The 18253-nt window shown below is 45.4% G+C and overlaps 1 protein-coding gene across 5 annotated transcripts in view; it reads right to left on the minus strand.

Moving 5' to 3' along the window:
• The window catches only part of LOC121008996 (UDP-glucuronosyltransferase 1A1-like), a 148665-nt gene that overhangs the window by 37647 nt on the left and 92765 nt on the right, over window positions 1-18253 (minus strand). Inside the window, exon 1 of one of the 5 annotated variants that reach the window (XM_040441861.1) lies at window positions 2410-3279. The exons of the other annotated variants lie outside the window; for them this stretch is intronic. Within the exon in view, the coding sequence (XP_040297795.1) occupies window positions 2410-3264 (855 nt within the window). The 5' untranslated portion in view covers window positions 3265-3279. Of the gene's footprint in view, window positions 1-2409; window positions 3280-18253 lie in introns of those variants that run through there. 5 annotated transcript variants of the gene reach the window in all.

Consider the following 18253-nt stretch of genomic DNA (forward strand, 5'->3'; position numbering starts at 1 on the left):
ATGATATCCAAGAACAGCCTGTCTTCTATGGACATTGCAACCCTGTTGTCTTCTCTTGTCCTGTGGAAGACTGTGCACCTTAAGTGATCTTGCTCACCGTCGCAGGCGTGGTCTTCACAGGAGGGATCTGTGAAAGCACAAGGCACATGAGCGCTGTGTGGCAATTCTTTTATCAGGAAACTGCTGTGACATGGCTGGAATAGGGAAGGACGTCCATTTTCAAGTGTGTTGGTGAGCATACTGTTGACTAAGGTCGGCTTGCGTGCTTCTCCTAGACAGACGTCTTTTATGATGACCCACCCTAAGTCAAGTCTCTGGGTGTATAGAGCATTTTGGGGACCGTTAATCTGTCCTCTAACCTTATGAACTCATAGTGTGTCTCTTCCAAGGAGTATTTCACTACAGAAATACCAAAACTCTGGCAGAAAGAAATAGAATCATATTCTAACCCTGCTGACCAGAACACCCTTAACAGTGACCAAAGCATCTAAGTAGTTAATCAGAGTCCCTGTGGCAAAATCACAGGTCTTTGATTAGTTGCTATGACAGCCTAGGTCAGTGATGGTGAACCTTTTAGAGACCGAGTGCCAAAACTGCAACCCAAAACCCACTTATTTATTGCAAAGTGCAAACACGACAATTTAACCTGAATACTACAGTCCAATATAGTATATCTTCCATGTACTCTATAATTTAGCTATAATAGCCTGCCTACATTCAGTGCTCTGGCTGCGCTGATGAATGACAGGAAAAGTCTAAGGCATACTGGTACACTATAGACTTTTTTTCAGGGTGCGGGTGCCCACAGAGAGGGCTCCGAGTGCTGCCTCTGGCACATGTGCCATAGAATCCGCCACCACTGACCTAGGGCCTTGTGAAGGTTCCCATTTGGGATGAGTGAATCGACTTCGGATGAAACATCCAAAGTCGATTCGCACAAAACTTTGTTCTAATACTGTACGGAGCAGGAACTCCGTACAGTATTAGAATGTATTGGCTCCGATGAGCTGAAGTTATTGCTTCACGAAGTCTTGCGAGACTTCGCGTAATAACTTCACAAATTAATTTGTACTGTAAAAAATAAAAATCCCGGAGTTCAGGAAATAGTTTTGACCGCTGAAGAAGAAACCTAGAGGGTTTCGAAATGCGTTTTGGGAATAGAAAACACGGCAATATATACACAGCGCAAGGACTTGTATCAGGAAGCAATCCACAAAGTTACGCAGCATGGTCAGCGTCTCAAAGCCTATAACACGCATGCGCCAGGTAATAGGTTCCGGCACCAGAGCGTGCACGGAGCATGGCAACAAGCGGTCTAAGAAGCAGATGGATACATACAAGCAAAATCACGTATGTATTAACGAAATATATCTACCATTACATCGAGATCCTGGTAAGCAGATAACATTGTTACTTACCAGATTACAACACATGACTATTGCGCTATTTATGGAACTGAGCTATTAAGTAGCAATCACAAGACTGTATAATAATAACAACCGCGTGGTATACATGGAACCTAGCCACCACAAGACTATATAATTGCAACTATATGTGATACAAAACAGCTATAACAAGACTATGCTAAATCAATCAAGAATGCTACTTTGAGCAAGCCAATAACAATAAGATACCTTGCTAATTCTCTTTATATTGCTGTGGAACGTAAAGGTTCTAAAATAGTGCGTGAGCTCCGCAGTAGTAATAAATAGGGGGACTGTGACTGAGAGAGTAATGGATGCCTGAGAGAGTAGTGGATGCATGGAATAGCCTTCCTGCAGAAGTGGTAGCTGTAAATACAGTGAAGAGGTTTAAGCATGCATGGGATAGGCATAAGGCCATCCTTCATATAAGATAGGGCCAGGGGCTATTCATAGTATTCAGTATATTGGGCAGACTAGTTGGGCCAAATGGTTCTTATCTGCCGACACATTCTATGTTTCTATGTGACTAGATATTATTTTATGATATGCAATTGTATGCACAATTTTGTATTATTATTTTAGGGTTATTTTAGTTATTATTGTCCTAAGTTTTTTTTTAATTAAATACATAGGGATTTTTGTGGTTTATGTTTGGTATATTATTTTATGTATATTGCATTTATTTTATTTTTTTTAAAGGGATTAAATGGAAATATATTGTTAATAAAGAACCGGCCAATTATTATATATTTTATTAAAAACTAAAATTGGCCCAATCTTTAAGGGGTTAATGCTATCCAGTCTCACATTGCAATCAAAGCTGGAGATCATCCATTTTCCACCTTCTACCTATCAACTTAAAATAAAACCTTCTCTGGCTGTAAGGCAGCTGGCTGTAGCAGAAGTCTTTACATTCATCAGAAGAACATATACTTACTATGCTGGAACTTGGAACAATGCGCAAAATAAAACAAATACATTTTACCTGGTTTAGCAGTTTCCTGTTGGCACAGTTGATACCTCCTATAAAAACCATATTCGGCATAACCGGTTTGGGAAACTCAAAGACAAAGTCATATGTAAGTAGCCAGATTGAAGCTCTGCGGTAAAGGTCCATAACGCTGACATCTCGTTTTAAGAACTCTGTGGCCAGTTTTGCATAAGGAGAGTACAATATGTCAAACAGTACACTGTCAAATAGGCTTACAAAAACATTCTGTAGTCTCTGGATGAAGGTCATATGGTCAGTGAAGGTGGTGAACAATTTGGGTACATAGGAAGGTGGGCTAGGAGACTGAGCTGCTTCTTGTTCTATCGCAAAAGGAGCGCCGCTCGTGAAGACCACAGAAGGGATGGAGAGACATTCAGCAATGATCTCACCACATGGAAACAAAGGGTCACTCAGCATGGCATCAAACTTGCCTTTTTTCAAATATTCAATGAGTGTTTCATTTTGAAGAACATTCTTGCAGGATGTTAGAAGCCAAGTCGATTGATCTGTTAGTCTTTTGTATACTAGCTGTATCTTCTGAGGAATCGTCTTATGCTCAAATGCTTCTTGACTCACTTGCTTAACAAAGTCTTCCATACTTCCTTGGCCGGGAGGCACATTGTAGGTTTGCACGGCATAACCCAAGTTTTTATTAATGGGATTAGTTTCAGAGGTAATCACAACAGTTTGGTGGCCTCTTTTGGACAAGCTGTGTACCAAGCTTTGCATGCTGAGCCAGTGGCTTCCTTCTTGAGGCATCACGAGCAGTCTCCCACATTCTGCCAAACTGAAAGTAATCAGGAAAAACGTGATATCTGCAGCTAAGGACTGATAAAACTGGACCCTCATATTTGCTGTTTTATAGCACAAAGCGTTCAGGAAATCTAACAGGAAAGGCGTGTACTTGCAGGGGGATGGCTTTTAATTTTGCTTCACAGAAGAGTCCATGTAAAGGTTGACATGCTCCTGCTAGGAGAGGAGACATTCTGAGAATTCCAAAAGAAGCAGTTTTGGCACCGTTACTGTAAAAACATTCCAGAAAAGCAGTAATTGTATAGCTGGGGGCAACACAGAAGATGTATATTATAAACCCCGCCTAGGACACAAACTGAATGATGCTCCTCATACATTAACACTATGTAAACCTGTCTCCTTGCAAACGATGCCATAGTTGGACTGGCCTTACTTGACCTGAATTAAGGCCTACACAAAAAAAAAACTAGTTCAGCATCAGGCAGGGTAAACAAACATTTAAAGGGAACCTGTCATCAACTTTATGCTGATTTCAGCGGTGTGAGCTAAAAGTAAGTGGTTGCCGAGAACCAGCATCATAATCATTGCAGCCCAGGCCTGAAAAAGAGTCAAATCTACTTGAGAAGAGTCATGGTTACTGATAATCTCCAGCACTCTTGGCAGTTCTCTCCTAGAGAGAGAGGGAGAAAACTAGGTAGAAGACTGTCAGTCATCAGCAGGTGACGGGAGAGCAGGAATTTAGGAATAACCAGGACTCTTTTTCCCTCCGACCCCACGGGACTACTTGGTTCTCCCCGCTGGGTCTATCCCTGACTAGAGATAGCACCCCTTTCTATTTTACAATTGATTTAACACTATTTTACATTACGCTCTGAGCGTGCGTTCCACGGGCCCTTACCTTCGGGATCAGTGGAACGCAGGCGCATGCGCAGTACATCCCAGACCAAATACTTCCTCTTCCTCCTATATTTAAAGGGAATCTGTCATCTGCTTTTAGCATTTTAAGCTGTCACCATCGCTATGTTCACTAAAGTACCTTATTTCCAGCAGTCTTCTTTTTACTTGATTTCGTTTTGTCCTTTTGATCTAAAAGCGCTTTTTATGATATGCTAATGAGGGTCCAAGGTGCCCAGAGGGGCGTTTTTTTCCCTCTCCGGTGCCCAGTGACGCCCCCCTGCAGTGCCCAAGAACGCCTCCTGATCCTGAAATAATCTCCCACAGCCCGGCAAACGGTTCCGCCCCCTCCCCACGTCATAGTCTACCTTCTAGAAATGCCCTGTCCTTCTTCCTGTCGGCGGCCGGAAAACTCGCGCAGGCGCAGTACCGCCTGCGGCCTGCGCAGTACCGCCTGCGGCCTGCGCGATCATCAACCTCCTCAGGGCAACAGCCTCAAAAGTCTCACTGGGCATGCGCCGAGCCCAGTGATGTAACCTGAGCGCTGTTGCCCTGAGGAGGTTGATGATCGCGCAGGCGCAGGCGGTACTGCGCCTGCACGAGTTTTCTGGCCGCCGACAGGAAGAAGGACGGGGCATTTCTAGAAGGTAGACTATGACGTGGGGAGGGGGCGGAACCGTTTGCCGGGCTGTGGGAGGTTATTTCAGGATCAGGAGGCGTTCTTGGGCACTGCAGGGGGGCGTCACTGGGCACCGGAGAGGGAAAAAAAACGCCCCTCTGGGCACCTTGGACCCTCATTAGCATATCATAAAAAGCGCTTTTATATCAAAAGGACAAAACGAAATCAAGTAAAAAGAAGACTGCTGGAAATAAGGTACTTTAGTGAACATAGCGATGGTGAAAGCTTAAAATGCTAAAAGCAGGTGACAGATTCCCTTTAAACCTGCCAGCGTCCCACTATCTACAGACGCTGTCTCTACACATATGTATTACACATAATCTCCTCCATACAGCGTCTACCTGCTCACTTCTCTATCCTCTCAATCACAACTGCGGCATAGGTAAGTAAGGCTACTTTCACACTCGCGTTTGGTGCGGATCCATCATGGATCTGCACAGACGGATCCGTTCAGATAATACAAACGTCTGTATTCGTTCAGAACGGATCTCTTTGTATTATATCTAACATAGCCAAGACGGATCCGTCTTAAACACCATTGAAAGTCAATGGAGGACGGATCAGTTTTCTATTGTGCCAGATTGTGTCATAGAAAATTGATCCGTCCCCATTGACTTAAGGCTACTTTCACACTTGCGTTCGGAGCGGATCCGTCTGGTGTCTGTACAGACGGATCTGCTCCTATAATGCAAACGCTTGCATCCGTTCAGAACGGATCCGTCTGCATAACTGTTTTTTTCAGATCTGATTTTTCACTTCGTGAAAACTCAGATCCGACAGTATATTCTAACACAGAGGCGTTCCCATGGTGATGGGGACGCTTCAAGTTAGAATATACTAAAAGAACTGTGTACATGACTGCCCCCTGCTGCCTTGCAGGAGCTGCCAGGCAGCAGGGGGCAGACCCCCCCCCCTCCCTCCCCTGTATTTAACTCATTGGTGGCCAGTGCGGCCCCCCCTCCCTCCCTCCCCTGTATTTAACTCATTGGTGGCCAGTGCGGCCGGCCCCCCCTCCCTCCCCTGTATTTAACTCATTGGTGGCAAGTGTGGGCGGCCCCCCTCCCTCCCTCCCTTGTATTAAACTCATTGGTGGCCAGTGTGGCCGCCCCCCTCCCTCCCTTGTATTTAACTCATTGGTGGCCAGTGCGGCCGGCCCCCCTCCCTCCCTCCCCTGTATTTAACTCATTGGTGGCCAGTGCGGCCGCCCCCCCCTCCCTCCCTTGTATTTAACTCATTGGTGGCCAGTGCAGCCAGCCCCCCTCCCTCCCCTGCATTTAACTCATTGGTGGCCAGTGCGGCCGGCCACCCCCCCCCCCTAATTAAAATGACCAACCCCCCCCATCATTGGTGGCAGCGGAGAGTTCCGATCGGAGTCCCAGTTTAATCGCTGGGACTCCGATCGGTAACCATGGCAACCAGGACGTTACTGCAGTTCTGGCTGCCATGGTTACTTAGCAATTTTAGAAGCATTATATTTACCTGCGATGTCTGTGACCGGCCGGGCGCTCCTCCTACTGGTAAGTGAAAGGTCTGTGCTATTAGCTGCACAGACCTTTCATTAACCAGTAGGAGGAGCGCCCGGCTGGTCACAGACATCGCAGGTAAGTATAATGCTTCTAAAATTGCTAAGTAACCATGGCAGCCAGGACTGCAGTAGCGTCCTGGTTGCCATGGTTACCGATTGGAGTCCCAGCGATTAAACTGGGACTCCGAGCGGAACTCTCCGCTGCCACCAATGATGGGGGGTCGGTCATTTTAATTAGGGGGAGAGGGAGGAGGGGCCGGCCGCACTGGCCACCAATGAGTTAAATACAGGGGGGGAGGGAGGGGTAGCCGGCCGCACTGGCCACCAATGAGTTAAATACAGGGGGGGGAGGGGGGGCCGGCCGCACTGGCCACCAATGAGTTAAATACAAGGGAGGGAGGGAGGGAGGGAGGGAGGGAGGGGGGGGGGCGGCCGCACTGGCCACCAATGAGTTAAATACAGGGGAGGAAGGGGGGGGGGGGGCCGCACCTGCCACTAATGAGTTAAATACAGGGGGGGTCTGCAGCAGGGGGCAGTCATGTACACAGTTCTTTTAGTATATTCTAACTTGAAGCGTCCCCATCACCATGGGAACGCCTCTGTGTTAGAATATACTGTCGGATCTGAGTTTCACGATCTAACTCAAATTCAATGGTATATTCTAACATAGAGGCGTTCCCATGGTGATGGGGAAGCTTCAAGTTAAAATATACCATCGGATTGGAGAAAACTCTGATCTGATGGTATATTAATAGGGACTCCTGACTTTACATAGAAAGTCAATGGGGGACGGATCCGTTTGCAATTGCACCATATTGTGTCAACGTCAAACGGATCCGTCCCCATTTACTTGCATTGTAAGTCTGGACGGATCCGTTTGGCTCCGCACGGCCAGGAGGACACCAAAGCGCTGCAAGCTGCGTTCGGGTGTCCGCCTGCTGAGCGGAACGGAGGCCAAACGGTGCCAAACTGATGCATTCTAAGCGGATCCGCATCCACTCAGAATGCATTGGGGCTGTACGGATCTGCTTGGGGCCGCTTGCGAGAGCCTTCAAACGGAACTTACAAGCGGAACCCCGAACGCAAGTGTGAAAGTAGCCTTACATTGTGTGTCAGAACGGATCCGTTTGGCTCAGTTTTGTCAGACGGACACAAACGCTGCAAGCAGTGTTTTGGTGTCCGCCTCCAAAGCAGAATGGAGACTGAACAGAGGCAAACTGATGCATTCTGAGCGGATCTTTTTCCATTCAGAATGCATTAGGGCAAAACTGATCAGTTTTGGACCGCTTGTGAGAGCCCTGAACGGATCTCACAAACAGAAAGCCAAAACGCCAGTGTGAAAGTACCCTAACTTGGATCCAATATGGCAGTACTGTTCCCTACTCCAGGCACGAAATGTACCTATATGAGCTTACTTTCCTAGTAATTTTTATATGTACTTGCTATCTCAATATTTGGCCGTTTTCCTTAAATACCCTACACAGTACACAGGCGATATTGTTCTCTACTCCAGGCATGAAGTGTACCTATATGAGCTCATTCTCTGTTATTTTTATCTTTATATGCGTTTGCTATCTCAATATCTTATATAGTACATTACTTAGGACTTATAAATTAGATATTCGATCTGTATAAACTACTAATATGAGCCTTCTAGTCCCACTGAAATAAGCTCTAGATTCTGTGCAAGCAACTATATGGCTACTTACCACCACAGGAACCGTTCTTGTAAACCGCGTCCAGAATTTTTTTACTATGAAAACCGCTGATTTATGGAGGGCCCTGCTTCAAAGCCCCAGCCTTGATTGTCATTTGATTCACCTCTTGGCATGTTCATCAGTGTACATGCAAAATAAGTTCCCACCCCCCAGCCATCTGAGTGTCAGCTGGCAAGGAAAAAAGCCCCAGGGGTCCAGGCTTCAAGGAGGCCCCAGGTGGAGAAGGTCACACCTCAATCCACCAGTTTGGAGGCAAGCTAAATCCTGCAGGAAAACCCCCAGCAGGAGGTATCAGCCCTTGCCAGGATCAAGGATACCTTCCAGACATGTTGGCACCTACATTTCATAAGGAATTATGAATCGCCCGGCCATCGCAGGCGCAAACCGGGTACCTATTTGTGTCCCGGTGGCCACAATGTACGTGCCCATGGGCTTTATTTGATGGGGGCATGCCAGGGAAAGAAGATATCCATATCTCCCCATAGAAACCACATAACGGTACCAGGTTTGGACTCTACTTGTAGCCGGAACCCAGGCAGGTCCGTTGGTCCCAGAACCATCTCCCAGAACCATCTCCCTGTGACCCTCTGGTCTGGAGCTATGAACCCTAAAGGGTTTTGTGAGTCATGTGTGTGTAAACTGTACCAACCTCACCTTACATGCTCCTCGGGAGGGCGTAACTTCACGTTTTTGGTAAACACGTGACCATACCGCGCCTCATAAGCTCGACTTAAGCGACGCCAAGCGGGCACGAGGTGTGGTATTCGTCACAGTGACTTTTACTTTACTTTGTATTTATTTTGTATTTTCTTGCATATGGGCAGTGTCTGAGGAAGGTCTTCAAGCCGAACGGTCACGCATGAATATTGCCATATGTTGCATAATAAAAAAAACTCTACTATCAAGATTAAAACCCACAAGCTGTAGTTTTATTTATTATTAGCTATGACTCTTCTCAGGTGGCCGTGACTCTTTTCCAGGCCCAATCTGCAATTATTGTGATGTTGGTTCGCGGCAACCATTTACTTTTAACTTATAAATGACAGACCGCTGAAATCAACTCACCTGTCTCTACTTTATACTGCCGTTAGTATGGGGAGCACAAAGGTGATGACAGGTTCCCTTTAATCACTTTTTTTTTAGCCAAAGCCATGTGTTAATCCGAAAAAGACTGCAACGCATAAGGCCTCTTGCTGTATGGCAGCACATGCATGTTCAATGTGGGAGGATACCCCTTTAATATAGCATGTGATTGAGCAGGCCACAGTTGTTTTCTTTATCGGATTTGTATGAAATCCAACAGAAAAAAAAAACCTTCTTTATGCCTCCATATGAACTGAAAGGAATACAAAAGGTACAGCAAGGATTTATTCCTTGCATACAGGGCTTTTCTCCTGAAGAACGTTTGAGTCAACCAGCCATGACATAATAGTGACAGTAGTGTGGGTCTAACAATTGTCTGGAAAACGAGCTGTGGAAAGTTATATTCACATATGGAACTCTTACTAGCCTATGGGGCAAGTTACATGGCTGAAAGACAGTCTTTAGTAAATGAGCCTCATTATTTCTCTAAAACTAATTAATGACCGTAAAAGTAAATACACAAGAATTTTCCTTTAACCACTTCAGCCCCCAGTGCTTAAACACCCTGAAAGACCAGGCCACTTTTTACACTTCTGACCTACACTACTTTCACCATTTATTGCTCGGTCATGCAACTTACCACCCAAATGAATTTTACCTCCTTTTCTTCTCACTAATAGAGCTTTCATTTGGTGGTATTTCTTTGCTGCTGACATTTTTACTTTTTTTGTTATTAATCGAAATTTAACGATTTCTTTGCAAAAAAATGACATTTTTCACTTTCAGTTGTCAAATTTTGCAAAAAAAAATACATCCATATATAAATTTTGCTCTAAATTTATTGTTCTACATGTCTTTGATAAAAAAAAAATGTTTGGGTAAAAAAAAAATGGTTTGGGTAAAAGTTATAGCGTTTACAAACTATGGTACAAAAATGTGAATTTCCGCTTTTTGAAGCAGCTCTGACTTTCTGAGCACCTGTCATGTTTCCTGAGGTTCTACAATGCCCAGACAGTACAAACACCCCACAAATGACCCCATTTCGGAAAGTACACACCCTAAGGTATTCGCTGATGGGCATAGTGAGTTCATAGAACTTTTTATTTTTTGTCACAAGTTAGCGGAAAATTATGATTTTTTATTTTTTTTTCTTACAAAGTCTCATATTCCACTAACTTGTGACAAAAAATAAAAACTTCCATGAACTCACTATGCCCATCAGCGAATACCTTGGGGTCTCTTCTTTCCAAAATGGGGTCACTTGTTGGGTAGTTATACTGCCCTGGCATTCTAGGGGCCCAAATGTGTGGTAAGGAGTTTGAAATCAAATTCAGTAAAAAATGACCTGTGAAATCCGAAAGGTGCTCTTTGGAATGTGGGCCCCTTTGCCCACCTAGGCTGCAAAAAAGTGTCACACATCTGGTATCCCCGTACTCAGGAGAAGTTGAGGAATGTGTTTTGGGGTGTCTTTTTACATATACCCATGCTGGGTGAGAGAAATATCTTGGTCAAATGCCAACTTTGTATAAAAAAATGGGAAAAGTTGTCTTTTGCCAAGATATTTCTCTCACCCAGTATGGGTATATATAAAATGACACCCCAAAACACATTCCCCACCTTCTCCTGAGTACGGAGATACCAGATGTGTGACACTTTTTTGCAGCCTAGGTGGGCAAAGGGGCCCATATTCCAAAGAGCACCTTTCGGATTTCACAGGTCATTTTTTACAGAATTTGATTTCAAACTCCTTACCACACATTTGGGCCCCTAGAATGCCAGGGCAGTATAACTACCCCACAAGTGACCCCATTTTGGAAAGAAGACACCCCAAGGTATTCCGTGAGGGGCATGGCGAGTTCCTAGAATTTTTTATTTTTTGTCACAAGTTAGTGGAAAATGATGATTTTATTTTTTATTTTTTTTTCATACAAAGTCTCATCTTCCACTAACTTGTGACAAAAAATAAAAACTTCCATGAACTCACTATGCCCATCAGCGAATACCTTGGGGTCTCTTCTTTCCAAAATGGGGTCACTTGTGGGGTAGTTATACTGCCCTGGCATTCTAGGGGCCCAAATGTGTGGTAAGGAGTTTGAAATCAAATTCAGTAAAAATTGACCTGTGAAATCCGAAAGGTGCTCTTTGGAATGTGGGCCCCTTTGCCCACCTAGGCTGCAAAAAAGTGTCACACATCTGGTATCCCCGTACTCAGGAGAAGTTGAGGAATGTGTTTTGGGGTGTCTTTTTACATATACCCATGCTGGGTGAGATAAATATCTTGGTCAAATGCCAACTTTGTATAAAAAAAATGGGAAAAGTTGTCTTTTGCCAAGATATTTCTCTCACCCAGCATGGGTATATGTAAAATGACACCCCAAAACACATTCCCCACCTTCTCCTGAGTACGGAGATACCAGATGTGTGACACTTTTTTGCAGCCTAGGTGGGCAAAGGGGCCCATATTCCAAAGAGCACCTTTCGGATTTCACAGGTCATTTTTTACAGAATTTGATTTCAAACTCCTTACCACACATTTGGGCCCCTAGAATGCCAGGGCAGTATAACTACCCCACAAGTGACCCCATTTTGGAAAGAAGACACCCCAAGGTATTCCGTGAGGGGCATGGCGAGTTCCTAGAATTTTTTATTTTTTGTCACAAGTTAGTGGAAAATTATGTTGGTTTTTTTTGGTTTTTTTTTCATACAAAGTCTCATATTCCACTAACTTGTGACAAAAAATAAAAACTTCCATGAACTCATTATGCCCATCAGCGAATACCTTGGGGTCTCTTCTTTCCAAAATGGGGTCACTTGTGGGGTAGTTATACTGCCCTGGCATTCTAGGGGCCCAAATGTGTGGTAAGGAGTTTGAAATCAAATTCAGTAAAAAATGACCTGTGAAATCCGAAAGGTGCTCTTTGGAATGTGGGCCCCTTTGCCCACCTAGGCTGCAAAAAAGTGTCACACATCTGGTATCCCCGTACTCAGGAGAAGTTGAGGAATGTGTTTTGGGGTGTCTTTTTACATATACCCATGCTGGGTGAGAGAAATATCTTGGTCAAATGCCAACTTTGTATAAAAAAATTGGAAAAGTTGTCTTTTGCCAAGATATTTCTCTCACCCAGCATGGGTATATGTAAAATGACACCCCAAAACACATTCCCCACCTTCTCCTGAGTACGGAGATACCAGATGTGTGACACTTTTTTGCAGCCTAGGTGGGCAAAGGGGCCCATATTCCAAAGAGCACCTTTCGGATTTCACAGGTCATTTTTTACAGAATTTGATTTCAAACTCCTTACCACACATTTGGGCCCCTAGAATGCCAGGGCAGTATAACTACCCCACAAGTGACCCCATTTTGGAAAGAAGAGACCCCAAGGTATTCGCTGATGGGCATAGTGAGTTCATGGAAATTTTTATTTTTTGTCACAAGTTAGTGGAATATGAGACTTTGTATGAAAAAAAAATAAAAAAAAAATCATCATTTTCCACTAACTTGTGACAAAAAATAAAAAATTCGAGGAACTCGCCATGCCCCTCACGGAATACCTTGGGGTGTCTTCTTTCCAAAATGGGGTCACTTGTGGGGTAGTTATACTGCCCTGGCATTTTCCAGGGGCCCTAATGTCTGGTAAGTAGGTAAATGACCTGTGAAATCCGAAAGGTGCTCTTTGGAATGTGGGCCCCTTTGCCCACCTAGGCTGCAAAAAAGTGTCACACATCTGGTATCTCCGTACTCAGGAGAAGGTGGAGAATGTGTTTTGGGGTGTCATTTTACATATACCCATGCTGGGTGAGAGAAATATCTTGGCAAAAGACAACTTTTCCCATTTTTTTTATACTAAGTTGGCATTTGACCAAGATATTTATCTCACCCAGCATGGGTATATGTAAAATGACACCCCAAAACATATTCCCCAACTTCTGCTGAATACGGAGATACCACATGTGTGACACTTTTTTGCAGCCTAGGTGGGCAAAGGTGCCCAAATTCCTTTTAGGAGGGCATTTTTAGACATTTGGATACCAGACTTCTTCTCACGCTTTGGGGCCCCTAAAATGCCAGGGCAGTATAAATACCCCACATGTGACCCCATTTTGGAAAGAAGACACCCCAAGGTATTCAATGAGGGGCATGGCGAGTTCATTGAAAAAAAAATTTTTGGGCACAAGTTAGCGGAAATTGATTTTTTTGATTTTTTTCTCACAAAGTCTCCCTTTCCGCTAACTTGGGACAAAAATTTCAATCTTTCATGGACTCAATAAGCCCCTCAGCGAATACCTTGGGGTGTCTTCTTTCCAAAATGGTGTTATTTGTGGGGTGTTTGTACTGCCCTGGCATTTGAGGGTCTCCGCAATCATTACATGTATGCCCAGCATTAGGAGTTTCTGCTATTCTCCTTATATTGAGCATACGGGTAATGAGATTTTTTTTTTCCGTTCAGCCTCTGGGCTGAAAGAAAAAAATGAACGGCACAGATTTCTTCATTCGCATCGATCAATGTGGATGAAAAAATCTCTGCCAAAAAAAGAAAAAGGAGGGGAAAGGCGTCTGCCAGGACATAGGAGCTCCGCCCAACATCCATACCCACTTCAGCTCGTATGCCCTGGCAAACCCGATTTCTCCATTCACATCAATCGATGTGGATGAATAAATCATTGCCGGGATTTTTTTTTTTATATATACAAAGTGTTTGCCAAAGTATATGAACAACGCACACCTCCTCAGCTCATATGCCTCGGCAAACATATCTTTTACTGCAGAGGAGAAATCTCGTCTTGCAGCGCCGCATACACCGACTTGCGTGTAATCTGACAGCAGCGCAATGCTTCTGTCCGAATGCACATCAGTGCTGCAGCTGGTCGATCGGTTGGTCCACCTGAAAGGTAAAAAAAACAAAACAAAAAAGAAAAAACCAGGCCGCAAAGCAATAACTTTATTAACTGTTGAACAGAACATAGAAACTTTTTTTAAACTTTTTTAACTGAACGTTTAACTTTTTTACTTACCGGTATTTTTTTTTTTGTTTAGTTTTTTTTACCTTTATAGAACAAACCTCTCCTTCCCCATGGGACAATGTGCAAAGCGCAAATCGCCCAAAGATGTGGCGAAGTACGTTATGCACTTTATCCCAGGTGAAAGGAGAGGTTTGCAGCAGCTGTGAGTGAATGGGCCCTAATAGCCCTGTGTGCCTGTCCTGGTGAGATGTGATCCCTATGCTAGGTGTACCTGTGTGTGGTACTTCCGGAAACACTCTCCATAGCATAGGGCAGGGTGGTCAGCACAGTCAGGACAGAAATAGCGGGTGTCACGCCTTATTCCACTCCTGCTACAGACACAACATCTTTTTCGGGGTGACGGTTGGGTTGAGGTACCAGGAACGACACTGGGGAAATGTCGCTCGTGTAGACGGCTAACTACACTGGTGGATGGGGCCACGGAACCTCCTGGGTAAAGGAGGTTCTCGATGATCTCTTCCTGGAATTTGAGGAAGGATCCTGTTCTCCCAGCCTTACTGTAGAGAACAAAACTATTGTAGAGCGCCAATTGAATTAAATATACAGACACCTTCTTATACCAGCGTCTGGTTCTGCGGGAAACTAAATACGGAGACAACATCTGGTCATTGAAGTCCACCCCTCCCATGAGCGCATTATAGTCGTGGACACAGAGGGGCTTTTCACACGGGTTGCTCGCTCAATTTGGATTGTCGTGTCTGCGTGAATGGAGGAGAGCATGTAAACGTCACGCTTGTCTCTCCATTTCACCGCGAGCAGTTCTTCGTTACACAAGGCAGCCCTCTGCCCCCTTGTGCAAGACGGGTGGTTACAAGCCGTTGGGGGAAGCCCACGCGACTAGTTCGCGCGGTGCCACAAATCCGTTCTAGAAACAAATGCCTAAAGAGGGCCACACTTGTGTAGAAATTGTCCACATAAAGATGGTACCCCTTGCCGAATAAGGGTGACACCAAGTCCCAGACTGTCTTCCCACTGCTCCCCAGGTAGTCAGGGCAACCGACCGGCTCCAGGGTCTGATCTTTTCCCTCATAGATCCGAAATTTGTGGGTATAGCCTGTGGCCCTTTCACAGAGCTTATACAATTTGACCCCATACCGGGCACGCTTGCTTGGGATGTATTGTTTGAAGCCAAGGCGCCCGGTAAAATGTATTAGGGACTCGTCTACGCAGATGTTTTGCTCAGGGGTATACAAATCTGCAAATTTCAGGTTGAAATGGTCTATGAGGGGCCGAATTTTGTGGAGCCGGTCAAAAGCAGGGTGGCCTCTGGGACGGGAGGTGGTGTTGTCGCTAAAGTGCAGGAAACGCAGGATGGTCTCAAATCGTGTCCTGGACATAGCAGCAGAGAACATGGGCATGTGATGAATTGGGTGCGTTGACCAATATGACCGCAATTCATGCTTTTTTGTCAGGCCCATGTTGAGGAGAAGGCCCAAAAAAATTTTAAGTTCGGAAACTTGGACTGGTTTCCACCGGAAAGGCTGGGCATAATAGCTTCCCGGGTTAGCGGTTATAAATTGTGTGGCATACTGGTTGGTCTCTGCCACGACTAAGTCCAAGAGCTCCGCAGTCAAGAACAGCTCAAAAAATCCCAGGGCCGAACCGATTTGAGCCGTCTCAACCCGAACTCCAGACTGGGCGGTGAAAGGGGGAACTACTGGTGCGGCTGAAGTTGGTGACTGCCAATCAGGATTTGCCAGCACCTCAGGGACTCTAGGGGCTCTACGGGCCTGTCTGTGCAGTGGCTGCGACGGGGTAACTATTGCACGTGCCACCGTACCAGCTTCAACTGCCCTTCTGGTGCTCGCCACGTCACCATGTTGTACGGCAGTGCTGGTACTAGGTCCAGGAAGGGCTGCGCTGCTGGTGTATGCCTCACCACGTGATCCGGCAGCGACAGCCCCACTCTGCTGCTCTTGAAGCGGATCCTGCGTAACCTGTGGTCTAGCGACATGGGGCCGGGTACGCCTGGTGCTGCCAGGGACCTCCACCTCCTCGTCCGAACTTTGGGTCAGAGAGCCACTGCTTTCCACAGGTTCATATTCTGACCCGCTAGATTCGTCAGATGAGGGTTCCCACTCCTCATCCGACTGGGTCAGAATCCTGTAGGCCTCTTCAGAAGAATACCCCCTGTTTGACATTTTGGACTACTAAATTTAGGGGTATTCCCTGAGACTACCCAAGAAAAAAAGCAAACCTGTCTTACAAAGGGGAGGCTAGCGAAGTACCGGAGGCCGCTGCGGTTGATAAAAAATATCAAAACTGATTTTTTTATCGCCGCAGTGCGTGTAAAATGAATGTGCAGTGATCAAAAAATATATTTTTTTTGTCACTGCGGTGGGGCGGGCGTGGGTGAACGCACGTGTGGGCGACCGATCAGGCCTGATCGGGCAAACACTGCGTTTTGGGTGGAGGGCGAACTAAAGTGACACTAATACTATTATAGATCTGACCGTGATCAGTTTTGATCACTTACAGATACTATAAAAGTACAAATGCTGATTAGCGATACGCTAAACAGCGAATAAAAGTGACTGCGGTGCGGTGGGGTGGGCGCTAACTGACGCTAACTACCTAACCAAGGGGCCTAAACTATCCCTAAAACCTAACAGCCAATACCAGTGAAAAAAAAAAAGTGACAGTTTACACTGATCACTTTTTTTCCTTTCACTAGTGATTGACAGGGGCGATCAAAGGGGTGATCAAAGGGTTAATTGGGGTGCAGGTGGGTGATCTGGGGCTAAGGTGTAGTGTTGGTGCTACTCACAGTTCAGTCTGCTCCTGTGCTGGATCCAACCGACGAAAAGGACCAGCACAGGAGCAGACAAGCCATATAACAGATCATATTTACTAATATGATCTGTTATATGACTTTGGATTGGATTTTTTGAAAATCGCCAGCCTGCCAGCCAATGATCGTTGCTGGCAGGCTGGTGACGAAATACTTCTTTTAATTTTGCCGGCCCGCGATGCGCATGCGCGGGCCGGCTTTGAGCGAAATCTCGCGTCTCGCGAGATGACGCGTATATGCGTGACTCTGCGCAGCGCTGCCACCTCCGGAACGCAATCCTGCGTTAGGCGGTCCGGAGGTGGTTAAATCCACCCCTTTTACGCTGAAGAATATCTCTGGGCCTTCATAAATTCTGTAGTGAGGGCTGACTTCAAGAGAAAGTATAGAATGATTTTTTTTTTGTCTAATTCAGGAAGTTAAAGGGGTTGTCACATCTCATACATTGGTAGGATATCGCTATGCCCTCTATTAATTTCTATGGGGCAGCTGAAAATAGCCAAGCACTGGCCCATAGAATTGAATGTGAGCTATGGCCGGTCATGGGCAGTGTGCTCTCATTCACTTCTATAGGGAGAGTGCTTAGCGGTCGCCGGATCGGATTCTTCCAGCTACCACTTTGCAAGGCTCCGTTCTCGATATAGGTGCAGGTCTCAGCAGTGGGACACGCACTTATAAGACAATAGGCGGTGTTAAGGGAAATATGGCTTTCAGCCAGAACCTCATCCTGATGACCACACAAATATGCCTAATAATTGGACCCTGTGGTATTCACCCATTCAGTATGGCCAGTAGCATTGTGTCCCTTGTTAGCATATCCTAGGCAGTTGAACAACATCCTCTTGACCAAGAGATGGGGGGAGATATTTGGGTGGTCACAGGGTGGAGTCTATGGTGGGGGGCTGGGACATAACAAGATATAGGTGAAAGTTGGGAGTGAGGCGGGGGCTTCTCTTCCTGGACACCGATGGATGCAGGAGCAAGCTAAGTTATATGTGTGCGTATGTGGGTATGTATATAAGTATAATATCCCAGTAGACTTTATATGTGTACATATAGATATTAGCAGTCTGCAATTGTATTACCAGTTAGATTCTGTTTATGCATGAGTCTCTATATGTACATGTACTAATGGTCAGGTACTGGAGGTGTAGAGTAGATCCAGTAGACTGTATATTGGTAGACTCTGGATATACTGTATATACATACACATTATTAGCCGCATTTGCTTAGCATCCAGGGTGGACAGGAACGGAGGTGGCTGTGTGTGGTGGTGTCCTCTATGTATTGTGTTATCTGTATCTCTATGTATAATGTCCATTGCTTTGTCATCTCCATGTTATCAGTAAACTATTTTTATATATAAGTATCTGCAA

Source organism: Bufo bufo, chromosome 7 (assembly GCF_905171765.1).
Source record: "Bufo bufo chromosome 7, aBufBuf1.1, whole genome shotgun sequence".
NCBI classification, from domain to species: domain Eukaryota; kingdom Metazoa; phylum Chordata; class Amphibia; order Anura; family Bufonidae; genus Bufo; species Bufo bufo.